The following is a 14,169-nucleotide window of genomic DNA, read 5'->3' as shown; positions in this document are numbered from 1 at the left end:
GAGAGCCCGGGCCCGGCGCGCTCCTCGGGCACTCGAGGTTCCAGGACGCGCAGCCCGGGCGGGGCCCGGGCGGGGGCCGTGCGCGCGGGGCGCTCGGGGCCGGGGTCCCGGGCGGGGGGGTGGGGGGGAGGCGGGGGGGGGGTGGGAGGGCGGGGGGCGCGGCCGGCGGGGCGGGGCGTGTCCGGCTGGGCCAATGGGGGCGCGGGCGCGCTGTCGGGCCGGGTATAAGGCCGGTCCGGCGGCGCCGGGCAGCGCGCGCTCCTCGCACGGCCGCGGCGCAGGGCGGGGCGCGGGCGGCGGCGGCGGCGGCGGCGGCGGCGGCGGCGGCGGAGCAGCAGCCCCGGAACGCGCTGGGCGCCATGGGCGGCGGCGGCGGCGACCCGCAGCCGTTGCCCACCTTCCGCTGGGAGCAGATCCGTCTGCACAACCTGCCGGGCGACAAGTGGCTGGTCATCGAGCGCCGCGTCTACGACATCAGCCGCTGGGCGCAGCGGCACCCGGGGGGCAGCCGCCTCATCGGCCACCACGGCGCCGAGGACGCCACGGTACGGAGTGGGGGGTGGGGGGGAGTCCCCGAGCATCCTGGCCTCGCGACCACCCCCCGGGCCGCCGGGGGACCCAGCCCTGGCAGCGGGACCCGGCCGCCGCCGAGGCCCGGCCCCGCTGGGCGCGGGGGGAGGGGCGGGTGGGGGAGGGGGCGCCCGGGCCGCGGGGCGCCCCGGTGGGTAACGGCCGCTCCCCTCCCCGGGGCAGCGGGGCTGCGGCGCTCGGGGGGTGGGGGGGTGGCCCCGCCGCCGGGGCGGGTCCCCCGGGGGCGGCCGGGGATGTGTCATGGGACGCGGCGGGGAGGGCGGCGGGCGCAAAGTTTGGGCCCGGCGGGCGGGCGGGCTTTTTCCCACGGGGTGGCCCCGAGACGCGGGGGGCCCTGACTCACCCCTCCGCGCCCAGCCGCGCCTGGGAGAACTTGGCCTCGGGGCTGGGGTGCGGGGCGCCGGGGCCGGAGGGTTAGGGGGGGGACGGGGACGCTGACCCCCCGCGGGACCTGACTTCCCCTTCCCAGCCCCCTGTCTAGACGGACGGGCGCGTCTTGGCCCCCACCCGCACACGCCCCCACCCCCCACCCCGAGGCGGGATGTGGCCTGGTCCAGTGGGACATCTGGCTGGAGGAGACGCCCCCCCACCCCCCCCCACCTCCAATCTGGACAGGAAGTAGGGCGTGGGGCCCCGAAGCTCGCTCATTGGCCACGCACACTTCTAGGTTGGCCACTCTGGGGACCGGGAAGGGCCTGGGATTCCAGGGAACAGATCCCCCACGCGGGGAGGGGAACAGATCCCCCACGCGGGACTGGCTCCTGCCCGGGGAGGGAGTGGGGGGGCGCTGCGTGGCCCAGCTGGGGGTGCCCTCTGCCTTTCCTTCCCCCCTCCGCAGTGGGTGGGCTTCTCTCAGGCTGGGGTGTGTGGGTGGGTGTCTCTGGCGCTGCCCCGCTTCCAGGCCAGTAGGTGGAGGAGGAGAAGAGGTTAGGAGCCTCCTGAAATTCTGGAAAGTGGCAGCCTGGTGGCCACTGCTGAGGGGACAGGTCGTGACCATGCAGCTGAAGCCTGTGCGGGCCTCTGAGTGTGCAAGCCAGTGTCTGGGTGTGCAAACCCGCGGCTGTGGCTGTGCAAACCCAGGCCCCGTAGGTCTTTCCCCATGCACATCTGCCCCGGCCACCCAGGCCTGGCAGAGCCCTGGGACAGGCCCCTGGGTGTCTAGAGGGGCCGCAGAGCGTTGCCTGCTGCGTAGCCATGCAGAGTAGCTGGGGTGTGAGCAACACCTGCCTTGGCTGCTGGGGGGGCCCCGACACCCCGTTTGATGTCCTGTTTATCCCGAGTCCCCGAGGCGTGCGGTCTGTTTGCCCCCGTCCTGCTGGATCCTCTGTCCTCCCTGGGCCCGGGTCCCGGCTCCCGGCTCCGCTGTCAGATCCCATGGGTGACCTCCTTTGCGCCTCAGTTTCCTCATCTGTGAAGTAGGGGAGCTGCGCCCGGGGCCAGGCCTGTGCCATCTCCCCCGGGGTGGGGTGGGGGGGCCGTGATGCAGACGTTCACCGCCCGGCCTCGGCTGGTCTGCCCCGTCCATCTGTATATTAACAGGAAGGCGCGCGGGTCAGTCATCTGCCCGCCTCTCCCAGGCCCCGGCACCCGGCGGCCGAAGTTGCCAGAAAGATGGGTGTGTCCAGGCCAGGGGGGCCGGAGTGGGGGGGTTGACCCTTCTCCGGGAGCCCCGGATTTTGTCCACGATGGCCCCACGGGGCTGACTGGGGCCTGAGACAGCCCGGCGCCTGTCGGGCCAAGCCCGGGCCTGGGCCGAGCCTAGCGCCCCTCCCAGGCCCCGGGGTGCAGGTGGGGGGGGCAGGACCGTGCCACCTCTCGCCCGTCCTGCCGCCCATCAGCTGTTCTCATGTCCAGGCAGCAGAGAACCCTTCCTGCCAGGAAATTCCCAGAGTTCCTGTACCATGAAGTCAGCCTGTGGCCATCCTGGGATACAAAGCCGGGTGCCCTGGGGAGAGTGCTCTGGGCCCTGGGCCAGGTTTGCAAGAGAGTCACAGCGCCAGGCCGGCGTGGAGGCCGCCCCCCCCCCCCCCCCCCGCCTTGGCCATTGGAGGTGCACCCAGGCCGCGCCCACCGCACGCCAGGCACCCCCTGGGCGCTGACCCTTGTCCATCTCCTCCCCAGAGCCCTTGCGGTGCCCGCAGCTGACGGGGCTGCTGATTCCTGCCTGCATGGCCCTTGCAGGGATGGTCACGGGGGCAGAGAGTCACAGCGGTCACTCACGGGGGCAGAGGGTCACAGTCGGGAGCTGGGGTCTGGAGTTTGGGATGGACCGGGCTGCCCGCTGCCGTCCACTCTTGCAGCCCCTTGGGGGCGTCCGTGGGCCCCTTTGTCGGGCCTGGCTGGAGGGCAGAGCCTTGGCACAGGAGCCCACAGGATTCTGGGGTGCAGGCTGGGTGGTCGGGCACAATAGTCACTTCAGCCGGGGGGACAGTGGCCGCTCCCACTGGCTGCTCTGTCCCCAGAGGCCTGGGCCTGCTGGGCATGGGCTAACTCCACCCAGACAAGAGGTCACAAGCTGGATTTGGGGGTGTTGGGGGGGCTGCATGGGGGTGGGGCGGGGCCTCTGCCTCTGGGCTCAGGGAGGGGCCCCTGGGTCATGCTGTCAGTTGGCAGGGCAGGGCAGGGCAGGGCTGGGCAGGCAGGCGGGCAGTCCAAGACTCTGGGATGGCCGGGCCGTGGAGTGCAGGGTGGCCCCTGGCCCAGGACCCCTGCCTCAGGACTCCCCCCCCCACACACAGCGGCCCCTCTGGGTGGGCTGGGTGGTGTGGACAGCCGCATCCCTTCCCCGGGACAGTGGGCAGGGCCTGGGGCCCAGCAGCCCAGCTCTGGCCCTGGTCCCCGGCATCCCCAGCCACCCTGCCTCTGAGCTTGGGGGGTCGTGGGGGGCGGGGCAGGGGGGACTGTCGGGGATCTGGCTGCTTTGGGGACGCTCCAGGCTCAGTGCCCCGTAAGAGCTGTGGGTCGTAGGGACCCGTGTTGTGCTTGGGGCTTGGTGCTATTTGGTCTGTGCCTCCGTTTCCCCACTCTGTGAAATGGGCATAAGGGTGGTGCCCCTGCAGCCTTGGGCCTGTGAGTTGATCTTCCCACCCGGGAGGGTCGGCGGAGGGGTCGGATTCCCAGGTTCCCCGAAGCCGTCTCTTGGGAAAAGCCTCTAGGACCCCGAGGACAGGACCCAGAGCCCCTCTGCCCTCTCCTCCATCCCTGGGCAGGGGTGTATGTGTGGGGGGTCACTGCGTGGCAGGGGCTGCCGAGCCAGGAGCTGCTACCCCTCGGGTTTTTTCCAGCAGGCTGGTGCCAGCGCCCCTGGGGTTCCCCGGGGACCTGGGTGCCCTGATGTCTGGGGGTGGACAGATGTGGGGGCCGTGTCCCCGGCCCCTCCCGCTGCGCTCTCCTGGCTGGGGGGGCCCGCACCCACGTGTGGGCTCTGCTGGTGTTTGGAACCAGGGGCTCTCGTCTACCCAGTTCTGCTCTGGACCTGTCACCAAGGGTGTGACCAGGCCACGGGTGGGCAAGGCGCTCCAAGGGAATCCAGGGCCCTCCCGCTCTGCCCCACCCCACCCCCTGGGCTGCTCAGGGTGGTGACTCGCCCCATGGGAGCACCCTGTGCCCCGCCCAGGGGCCCCCTGACCCCTGACAGGACTGGCCCTGGTGTAATGTGACAGTCGTACGTGACGGTCCTACGTGACTTCCCCCTCCTAGTCTGGTCTGAAGCCGGGCCGGGCCGTGGGAAGGAGAAGAACAGATCTGGCTGGGCCGGTGCCCTCCCAGTCTAAGGGTAGGGACCCCTCAGAACCTCCAGCCGCCTTCCAGGCTGAGCCCGGGGTCACTCCCACCGCAGAGAGTGGGACCCGTCCTGGTTAGCCCAGAACCGCCCTGGCCCCCGAAGCAAAGGCGGCAGCAGGGAAGGGGACCTCCGGGCTGGAGGGTTTGGGGGTCCCTCCCCCTCGGAGCGTGGGGCAGGGCTGGCGGTGAGCTCAGGGCCGGGCCCCTCGCGCCGGAAGCTGCTGGACTCATTAGCAGGAGCACAATGGGAGGACCCAGGTCTCCTCTGCAGGTGCTTCCTGCTGTGGCCCCAGGGGACACCCCCCCCATCACCGCCCAGCAGTGGAGGCTGCTGGGGACCAGAGAACCCCAGCACCGTGGAGTTCGAGCAGCTGTCACCCTTGTCACCCCCGAGTCTGGCCGGTGGCACCCCCAGGCTTCCTGCATATACTTGGGAGACCCCCCCACCCTCCCCACCCCACCATAACAAGACGGAAAGAGAAGCCTGTTGGCTGCAGATCTGAGCCAGCCATGGGGCCAGGCGGACGGGCCCCCCTGGGCAGGTGGGGTTCCCCCACGCTCCATCCGCTCCTGCCCACAGCCCACCCCACCCCACCCCCGGGAAGGCCACGATCATTTCAAACTGACCTTAGACGAAGATGCTGTTTTCTGCTCCGGCTGTTTATTTATTTATGTATTTATTTATTTATTGGTTCTTGGGCCACCTGCGGCCGTGCGCAGGGCTGACTCCTGGCTCAGCCCTGACTTCTCGAGGGCTCGGGGGACCCTAAGGAGTCTCGGAGAGCAAGCCCGGCTAGCCGCGTGCAAGGCCAGCTCCCGGCCTGCTCTACCCTCTCTGTGCCTCTGTCCCTGTTTAAAAAAAAAAAAATCGAGGGCCAGAGTGATAGCACAGCGGGTAGGGCGTTTGACCTGGGTTCGATTCCCAGCATCCCATACAGTCCCCCAAGCACCGCCAGTAGTAATTCCTGAGTACAGAACCAGGAGGAACCCCTGAGCATGGTTGGGTGTGACCTAAAAAACAAACAAACAAAAAAAATCGATGTGATGCTAGTTTGTAAGACAAACTGTGGTGTGAGGGCCAGTTTCTCCCCTCTCTATCCACCTGGGCCGGGACTGTGGTTCCAGTGAGTGCGAGGCCTGGGGGCTTAGTCCCTGATGCCACGTGAACCCCTGACACCACTACTGATGTGACCCTCACTCCCAAGTTCCACCAGATTCCATCTCTATGTAGCACTGTGGCACTGTCCTCCCGTTGTTCGTCAACTTGCTCAATCAGGCACCAGTAACGTCTCACAACAAATTGTGAGACTTGTTGTTACTGTGTTTGGCATATCGAATACGTCCCGGGGAGCTTGCCAGGCTTTGCCGTGCGGGCGACTCTCGGTAGCTTGCCAGGCTCTCTGAGAAGTCCATCTCTATAATCTGTTTTTATTTTTTGATTTCTGTACTACACCTGGCAGTGCTCAGGGCTCACTCCTGGTGGAGCTTGGGGGACCTTATGAGGTGCCAGGGATCCAACCTGGACTGACGCCTGCAAACACCCTACCTGCTGTATTATCGCTCTGGCCTCTCTAAAGCCCAATGTAAAAAAACAGCTGATTGCTAAATGATGGATCACTCCTTCCTTCCTTCCTTTCTTCCTTCCTTCCTTCCTCCCTTCCTCCCTCCTTTCTCCCTCCTTCCCTCCCTCCCTTCCATCCTTCCTTCCTTCCTTCCTTCCTTCCTTCTTCCCTCCCTCCCTCCCACCCTCCTTTCTTCCTCCCTCCCTCCTCCCTCCTTCTTCCCTCCTTCCTTCCTCCCTTCCTTCCTTCTCTCCCTCCCTCCTACCCTCCCTCCCTCACTTCCCTCTTTCCTTCATTCCTTCCTTCTTCCTTCTCTCCCTCCCTTCTTCCTCCCTCCTCCCTCCTTCCTCCCTCCTTCCCTCTCTCCCTCCTTTCTCCCTCCTTCCCTTCCTCACTCCCTCCTTCCCTCCTTCCTCCTTCCTCCCTCCCTCCCTCCCTCCCTCCCTCCCTTCCTTCCTTCCTTCCTTCCTCCCTCCCTCCCTCCCTCCCTCCTTCCCTCCCTCCCTTCCTTCCTTCTTCTCTTCCTCCTTCCATACTGGAGGGCAAACCCAGGGAACCATGTGCAGGGCGAGCACTGTCCCTCCCCACTCACCGTGCTTCTCAGATCAGATGCGTTTCATTCAGCCAGAGACAGTGCAGGGCGCAGTTAGGACGCTTGCCTGGGCTGTGGCCGCCCTAGGTCCAAACCCCGGCACCGCTGGGCACGGTTGCCCCCGAGGGCTGCCCCCAAACGCATTCAAGCCACCGTCCAGGGATCTTCCTCGCGAACCCCAAGAACTCCATTCACGGGGCCCTTGGCTGACCTGCTTTCCCCAGCCCCCGCGCCCCCGGTCCAAGCCTCCCACCCACATCTGACCTAGTGCCGGGTAAACCGATCGCTGCTGGCCCTAGGGCCCCATCTGATAGCAGGCGGACAGCAGGCCACTTCCAGAAGCCCTTTTAGGGACCTGGGCGGCCCCACTCGTGAGAGGGCTCAGTTTCAAGGGCCCAGATTTGCTGCAACGCCCAGGTGTGGAAAAGGGTCCTCCCCACCCCGAGCTCAGGGCAGGTCAGCGGGCTGGGGACCAGAACCCGCCTCCCGGAACCGCCGCCTCGGACTCCTGTCACCTGCTGCTGGCTGCTCTGCCCCGGGCCGACGCACGCTCTAGCCCTCTCCTCTGCCTCCTCCCCCAGGATGCCTTCCGCGCCTTCCACCAGGACCTCACATTCGTCCGCAAGTTCCTGCAGCCGCTGCTGATCGGAGAGTTGGCCCCCGATGAGCCCAGCCAGGATGGACCCCAGAATGTGAGTGGGGGGAGTAGGGACTGGGAAGAAGGGGGTACCGTCTGCAACAGCTCTGGCCATCACTTTGCTCCGAGGGGACGGCATGTTTCCCCCCCCCCCCCACCGCACTCCCTCCCACCACTGCAGGCTCACAGGCCCTGGAGGGGCACCCACCTGGCCCCCCGCCAGCCAGATCTGGCCAGCCCCTCCCCTGCTTTGGGGGCCCTGCACTCCTGCTCACGGGCTGGAACCCGGCTTCCCCCATCCCAGCCGCCTCTCGCTTTTCGGGAAGTCGGGGAGTCCCGGCTCCACCTGGGCACACCGTTGGCATCGTTGGCATTGGGGGGTAGGGGGCGCGGCCCGGGTCTGGCTTCCTCGGCTCACCGGCCGTCCCCCTGCGCCCCGCTCAGGACCAGCTGGTGGAGGACTTCCGGGCCCTGCGCCGGGCGGCCGAGGACATGAAGCTGTTCGACGCCAACGCCTCTTTCTTCGCCTTCCTGCTGGGCCACATCCTGGCCATGGAGGTGCTCGCCTGGCTGCTCATCTACCTCCTGGGCCCCGGCTGGCTGCCCAGCACCCTGGCCGCGCTCATCCTGGCCACCTCCCAGGTGAGCTGGCACTGCCGGAGGCCTCAGGCCAGAGCGGCTGGACGTCCTGATGAGTGAATGGATGGATGGATGAATTTTTTTTTTTCATTTTGACTTTTCGGGTCACACCCGGCGATGCTCAGGGTTTACTCCTGGCTTGGCATGCAGGAATCACTCCTGGCGGTGAGCGGGGGACCCTATGGGATGCCTGAGATTGAACCCGGGTCGGCTGCATACACAGAAAACGCCTTCGCCACTGTGCTATCGCTCTGGCTCCTGGATGATTTTTTTTTTCCCCTTTTTGGGTCACACCCGGCGATGCACAAGGGTCACTGCTGGCTCTGCACTCAGGAATTACCCCTGGCAGTGCTCGGGGGACCAGATGGGATGCTGGGGATCGAACCCGGGTCAGCTGTGTGCAAGGAAAACGCCCTCCCCGCTGTGCTATTGCTCCAGCTCCTGGATGACTTTCTATGTTCCCTTTTTGGTTTGTTTTTGGGTCACACTTGGCAGTGCTCAGGGCTTGCCCCTGGCTCTGTGCTCAGGGATCACTCCCGGCGAGGCTCTGGGAACCCTTTGGGGTGCCGGGGATGGAACCCGGGCTGGCCGTGTGCAAGGCTGCTCGCTGCCCGGGCGCTCGGCCCCTGAGTGAACAGGAACACCGCTCACTTGCTATCCAGAGTAAGGCTTGTATTGGCAGGTCACGCTGCACTTTGGGTCTTTGGGGTTTTGTTTTGTTTTGGTTTGGTTTTGGGCTGGACCGAAAGGCTCTTGGGCTCCCGTGTCGCTGGGATCGGGCCTGGGGCTCCCACAGGCAGAGCCTGGACTCCAGCCCTTTGCACATCTCTCCAGCTGCCTTTCAGGGGTTTGGTGGCCACACCGGGCGGTGCTCAGGGCCCACTCCTGGGGCCACTTTCACCCCTGCATCAGGACTCCCTGCCCCCCCAGGCCGTGTTTTTTTTGGGGGGGCACACCCGGCGATGCACAGGGGTTACTCCTGGCTCATACACTCAGGAATTACTCCTGGCGATGCTCGGGGGACCATATGGGATGCTGGGAATCGACCCGGGTCGGCCGCGTGCAAGGCAAATGCCCTACACGTTGTGCTATCGCTCCAGCCCCCAGGCTGTGTTTTTATGTATATATTTGTGATGAGGCCATACTCGGCGGTGTTCAGGGCTGACTCCTGGCCCTGTGCTCAGGGGACCCTGTGGGATGCCGGGGATTGAACCCGGGCCAGCTTGTACTGTGGTCCGGCATCTCAAACCAGCAGAGGAATTTTCTTAATCTCTTAGTTCCGAGCAAGCACGGGGCAGGGCCAGAAAGAGCTGCCCTCCTTGACCCCCCTGCCGCTGCCAGCCCCCCCAAGACAGATAGGGTCAAGGCTCTCCTCAGAGGGCCGAGTCCGTGCTGACTCCCGGGAGCCCAGGTTCGGCCCCTGTGTCACCTGGTACCCCAGCATGAGCCCCAGGACCACTGGGTGCGGGTCCCCCCTTCAAAGAGCAAACAAGGGAAGGGCTGACCCTTCCCAGGGTGGGAGAGGCACAGAGCAGGGGGGAGGGTATTTGTGGAGGGCTCCGGGGTTCTGAGCTGGATCCTGGGGGTGGTGGGGAGCTGAGCTGGACCTGGGGGGCTGAGCTGGGCTGTGAACTGAACTGGACGCTGGGGAGTGAATCAGACCCTGAAGCTTGACCCCGGAGGCTGAGCTGGACCACGGCGGGTGAGCTGGATCCTGGGGGCTAAGTGCTGAACCCCAGATGCTGAGCTGGATTCGGGGGGCTGAGCCGGATTTGGGGGACTGAGCGCTGGACCCCAGGTGCTGAACCGGACCCCGGGGCCTGAGCCGGGCTGCCCTGCGTCCCCCTCCCAGGCCCAGTGCTGGTGTCTGCAGCACGACCTGGGCCACACGTCTGTCTTCAGGAAGTCCCGGTGGAACCACCTGGCCCAGCAGTTCGTGATGGGGCAGCTGAAGGTGAGGGGTGGGGGCGGGCCGAGCGGGAGGGGGCGCTGGGCCTGCCCTGGTGTGCAGCCGGCCCGGGCCCCCCCCACCCTGAGCCCCGCGCCCGCCCCGCAGGGCTTCTCTGCCCACTGGTGGAACTTCCGGCACTTCCAGCATCACGCCAAGCCCAACATCTTCCACAAGGACCCCGACGTGACCGTGGCGCCCGTCTTCCTCCTGGGGGAGTCGTCTGTTGAGGTGCGTGGGGGCGCTGGGCCCCTCCCGACGCCCTGGCCCGGTTGGGGTAAGGGTGGACTCCCCCTCCTCCCCGCCCGCCCCCTGTCCCTGCCCCTGCCCCTGCAGGGGAGGGGCGCAGTGAGGGCGGCTCTCCCCAGAAGCACCTTGTCTCTACAGTACGGCAAGAAGAAGCGCAGATACCTCCCCTACAACCACCAGCACCTCTACTTCTTCCTGAGTGAGTTCCCGGGGCGCCCCAGGGGGCGGGAGGGAGGGAGGGGTGAGGCGGGGAGGGGCTGGACAGCCTGCAGCCCTTTCTGGGAAAGACGCCAGCTGGCCGGCCGACAGTCCCCAGCCCGCCGCCCCCCTCCCCAGCAGTCGCCCTCCCCCCTTACGCGCAACCTTTGCCCCCGCCTTTTCTTGCCTGCGCCCTCCAGCTGGTGCCTGCCCCCGCCCCAGCCCACCCAGACCCCCGCGGCCACCTTTCTGCTCGCAGCCTGGCCCCCAGAGCATGGGGGCCACTTGGGGGAGCAAGGTGTGAGGAAGGCTGCCCCCACCTCCAGCAAAGGGACCCCGAGGGGTTGTTCCGGGGAGACAGCTTAGGGGTGGTGGTGGGCGCCTCCCCCACCCCCCCAACCCCGCGGGCCCCTCCTGAGCCCTGCCCCTCCCCCCCGCAGTTGGCCCTCCGCTGCTCACACTGGTGAACTTTGAAGTGGAGAATCTGGCGTACATGCTGGTGTGCATGCGGTGGGCGGTGAGTGGCTGCAGGGAGCCGGGTCCTGGGGGGCGGCGGGGGACAGTCCCCGGCCACAGGTGCTCACAGGGGCGCCAGGAGACTGTCGGGAGGGGGCGTGAGTGACATGTAGCTGCAGGCAGATGGCACGTGACTGCAGGCGGGTGGCACCTGACTGCATGTGTCTGACATGTGACTGCAGGGGTGGGACACGTGACTGCAGGCGGGTGGCATGCAACTGCATGTGTCTGACACGTGACTGCAGGCGGGTGGCATGCAACTGCATGTGTCTGACACGTGACTGCCAGTGTGTGGCACGTGACTGCAGGTGGTGACCTGTGACCGCAGGGGACGGGGGTGTGTAGGCAGCACACCACTGGGCATGTCCACCGTCCTCTCCCCTGCATCCCCCTCACCTCCTGGTCAGCCCCATGGAGCTGCCAGGGTCTCCCCGCTGTCCTGCCCGAGAAAGTGGCCCAGAGCATCTGGGCACGGGCTCCGAGACTGAAGGGAGAGGGCAGGGGCCCTGAGCCCCCGCTGGGTGCCCTGAACGCCCCCCCCCCCCCCGCCCTGACCCCCGCCTCCTCCCCACCCCGGCAGGACTTCCTGTGGGCTGCCAGCTTCTACGTCCGCTTCTTCCTGACCTACGTTCCCTTCTACGGAGTCCCAGGGGTGCTGCTGCTGTTTGTGGCTGTCAGGTAGGAGTCGTGGGAGACGGGGGGTGGGGTGGGGAGGCCTAGGGAGGTGACCCACCCTGGGGAGGGGACAGCAGGCAGCAGGCTTTTCTCCCTGGGCGCTGGGGGGGGACGGGGGGGTGGGCGGCCCTGCGTGCCTCCCTCTTCTCACGCTCAGAGAGCTGCTCCCCACCCCCTGCACCAGCGAGTGGGGGAGGGGGGCTTGCCACAGGCCCACGGTGCAGAGAAGGAAACTGAGGCCCGGGTGCAGCCCACATGGGGAGCTGGACGTGGGCAGTGCCTGACCCTCACACAGGGTCCTGGAGAGCCATTGGTTCGTGTGGATCACACAGATGAACCACATCCCTAAGGAGATTGGCCACGAGAAGCACCGGGACTGGGCCAGCTCTCAGGTGAGGCCGCCCGCCGTGAGGGACCTGGCGGGGAGGGGGTGGGGCGGGCGCCCTGGGGGTCTGCGCCCGCCTCCCTCACTGGTGCCTGCCCTCTCCCCCTGCAGCTAGCGGCCACGTGCAACGTGGAGCAGTCCCTCTTCAACGACTGGTTCAGCGGGCACCTCAACTTCCAGATCGAGCACCAGTGCGTGCCGGGGCGGGGTGGGAGGGGGAGAGGGTGTCCCCTGGCCCAGTCTTTCCTCAGGGAGACCAAGATGGGAGGCTCAGGACCTGGGAGGTGCTGGGGTGGGGGGCAGGGCCGCTCACGCAGGTACAGACCCCCCCCCCGCTCCCTCGCAGCCTGTTCCCCACAATGCCTCGTCATAACTACCGCCGCGTGGCCCCCCTGGTGAAGGCGCTGTGTGCCAAGCACGGCATCAGCTACGAGGTGAAGCCCTTCCTCACAGCCCTGGTGGACATCGTTGGGTAAGCCCCTCTTCCCCCGACCAGACCCCCCCAACCTCGAGATCTTTCCATCAGCTTTTTAAAATTTATTTATTTAATTTTTGGGTCATACCCAGCGATGCTCAGGGGTTACTCCTAGCTCTGCACTCAGGAAATCACTCCTGGTGGTGCTCAAGGGACCATATGGGATGCTGGGAATCGAACCCGGGTCGGACGCGTGCAAGGCAAACGCCCTACCCTCTGTGCTATCATTCCAGCCCCTCCATCAGCTCTTTAAAAAAAAAAAAAAAGAACAAAACTATTTATTTTTAGTTTGGGACCACACCAGACAGTGCTCAGGGCTCACTCCTGGCTCGGGGGACCAAATCTGGGTCAGCCTGACTGCCCTCAGTCTGGACCTTCCGGCCACCGTCCCCGGTGCCCAGGCTCCTGGGGTCCTGAAGGCATGAGACACTCCCGAGTCCAGCAGGACCAGGGGTGGGGGGAACGGTCCGTGGAGAAAGAGAGAATGTTGGGGTGCAGGCTAGAGCCCTGGAGGGCTGGGTCGGGGCGCAGTGTTTGGGGGGCGTCGGTGGTGGTTCTGTTCTCGCAGCAGACTGTCCGCATGCAGGGTAGCTGTTGCCTCATCCCTGGTCCCCATCTGTTGTGGGCTGGCGTGGTCTGAGATGGTGATGAAATGGGCAGAGGCGGGACGGCTGGTCTCAGGGGAAGGATGTTCCCTGATGCTCAGGCAAGGGCCGGGGGTGCCATGCCCCGGGGGCAGGGGGGACGGTGCAGCCCTGCCCACTGCGCTCTGGCACCTGGCACTTGCAGTTCCCTGTGCCCGGACGCCCTTCCCTCCCTCCTGCAGTCTCAACCGCTGCTCCTGCCTGCCCAATGAGGGGCTCCTGGAGGGGTCCCATCCCATTGCCCCTCTTGGGGGTCAGGAGGCCCACCCCGGTCCCGGCCGCCGTCCCTGACACCCCCTCCCGTCCCCAGGTCCCTGAAGAAGTCTGGTGACATCTGGCTGGAAGCCTACCTCCACCAGTAGGGGTGGCACCCAGGGCCCCCCAGCTGGGGGCCCCCCGTCTTCCCGGTTCTGCTGCCGTCCCCTCAGCCCCCACCGTCTGCTCACAGCCCCCCCGGGGCCAGGGCTCGGGGCCAGGCCTCAGGCCACTTGGTGAGCATATGACGTGTCTCCCTAGAGCCAGCACGGGGGGGAAGCTGTTATTTTTATATTAAAGAAAAATCAGCTGTTCTGTAGAGTGTGGACTTTGTGTGGACTCTGGGGCCGGCGTCCCGGGGCTTGTGGGGCCCCTGGGCCCCTGGGAGTGTTGAGGGCTGCAGGCTCACAGCAGCCTGGACGGAACTCAGGTGCCCCGGCTTGGTCCTCCCTTGGCAGTGGACAGAACAGAGCTGAGGGTGCCCATTGCTGGCCTGTCCCCCGCTCTCCCTGCATCCCCCACGGTAAGTGCCTGGGAGGGGGGTTGATCAGAGAGCCCCAGCGGAGGGCCCAGCCCACCAGCACCAGGCCTGGGGGGCGGGGTGGCAGCAGGGTCACCGGAAGTGGGGCATGTCCATCCGCCGCTCTGCCCCTCACTGAGCCTTGCGCCCCTGATCTGGAAAGTGGGCTTTCCAGATGGTTGTGGGCTTTTCTGATGGTTCTGGGGAGCTTTCTCTTGGGGCTTCTCAAGGTGGGAAATGGGAGGTGGGCAGTAGTACCCGCCACCCCAGCCCCCCTCTACACAGACACACAGACACACACAGACACACACACACACACACCCCAAACACCTGTTGGATATTGCCACCTGCTGGGATCTGAGACCAGACCTTTGCCCTGGCCTGCAGAAAGCCCACTGTCCTGGGGAAACCCAGGTTGCCAGTGCAGCTGAGGCAGCAGCGGGACCCTCCGTCCTAACCGGGCAGAGCGGGCCTAGGCACCTCCATGGCTGGCAACACTC

The 14,169-nt window shown here is 66.4% G+C and overlaps 1 protein-coding gene across 1 annotated transcript; it reads left to right on the top strand.

The window, feature by feature from the left end:
• The first annotated feature begins 279 nt into the window (after positions 1-279).
• FADS3 (fatty acid desaturase 3) lies at positions 280-13,468 on the top strand. The gene is made up of 12 exons (XM_056132065.1): positions 280-545; positions 7,110-7,220; positions 7,610-7,807; positions 9,657-9,758; positions 9,861-9,983; positions 10,140-10,200; positions 10,640-10,716; positions 11,296-11,393; positions 11,686-11,782; positions 11,887-11,966; positions 12,122-12,247; positions 13,205-13,468. The coding sequence occupies exons 1-12, from the start codon at positions 360-362 to the stop codon at positions 13,254-13,256; spliced, it is 1,311 nt and encodes a 436-aa protein (XP_055988040.1). The 5' UTR covers positions 280-359; the 3' UTR covers positions 13,257-13,468.
• Positions 13,469-14,169: the final 701 nt, after the last annotated feature.

This window comes from Sorex fumeus, unplaced genomic scaffold, assembly GCF_029834395.1.
Source record: "Sorex fumeus unplaced genomic scaffold, SorFum_2.1 ptg000093l, whole genome shotgun sequence".
NCBI lineage: Eukaryota > Metazoa > Chordata > Mammalia > Eulipotyphla > Soricidae > Sorex > Sorex fumeus.
This window is presented reverse-complemented; position numbering and strand designations above follow the sequence as displayed.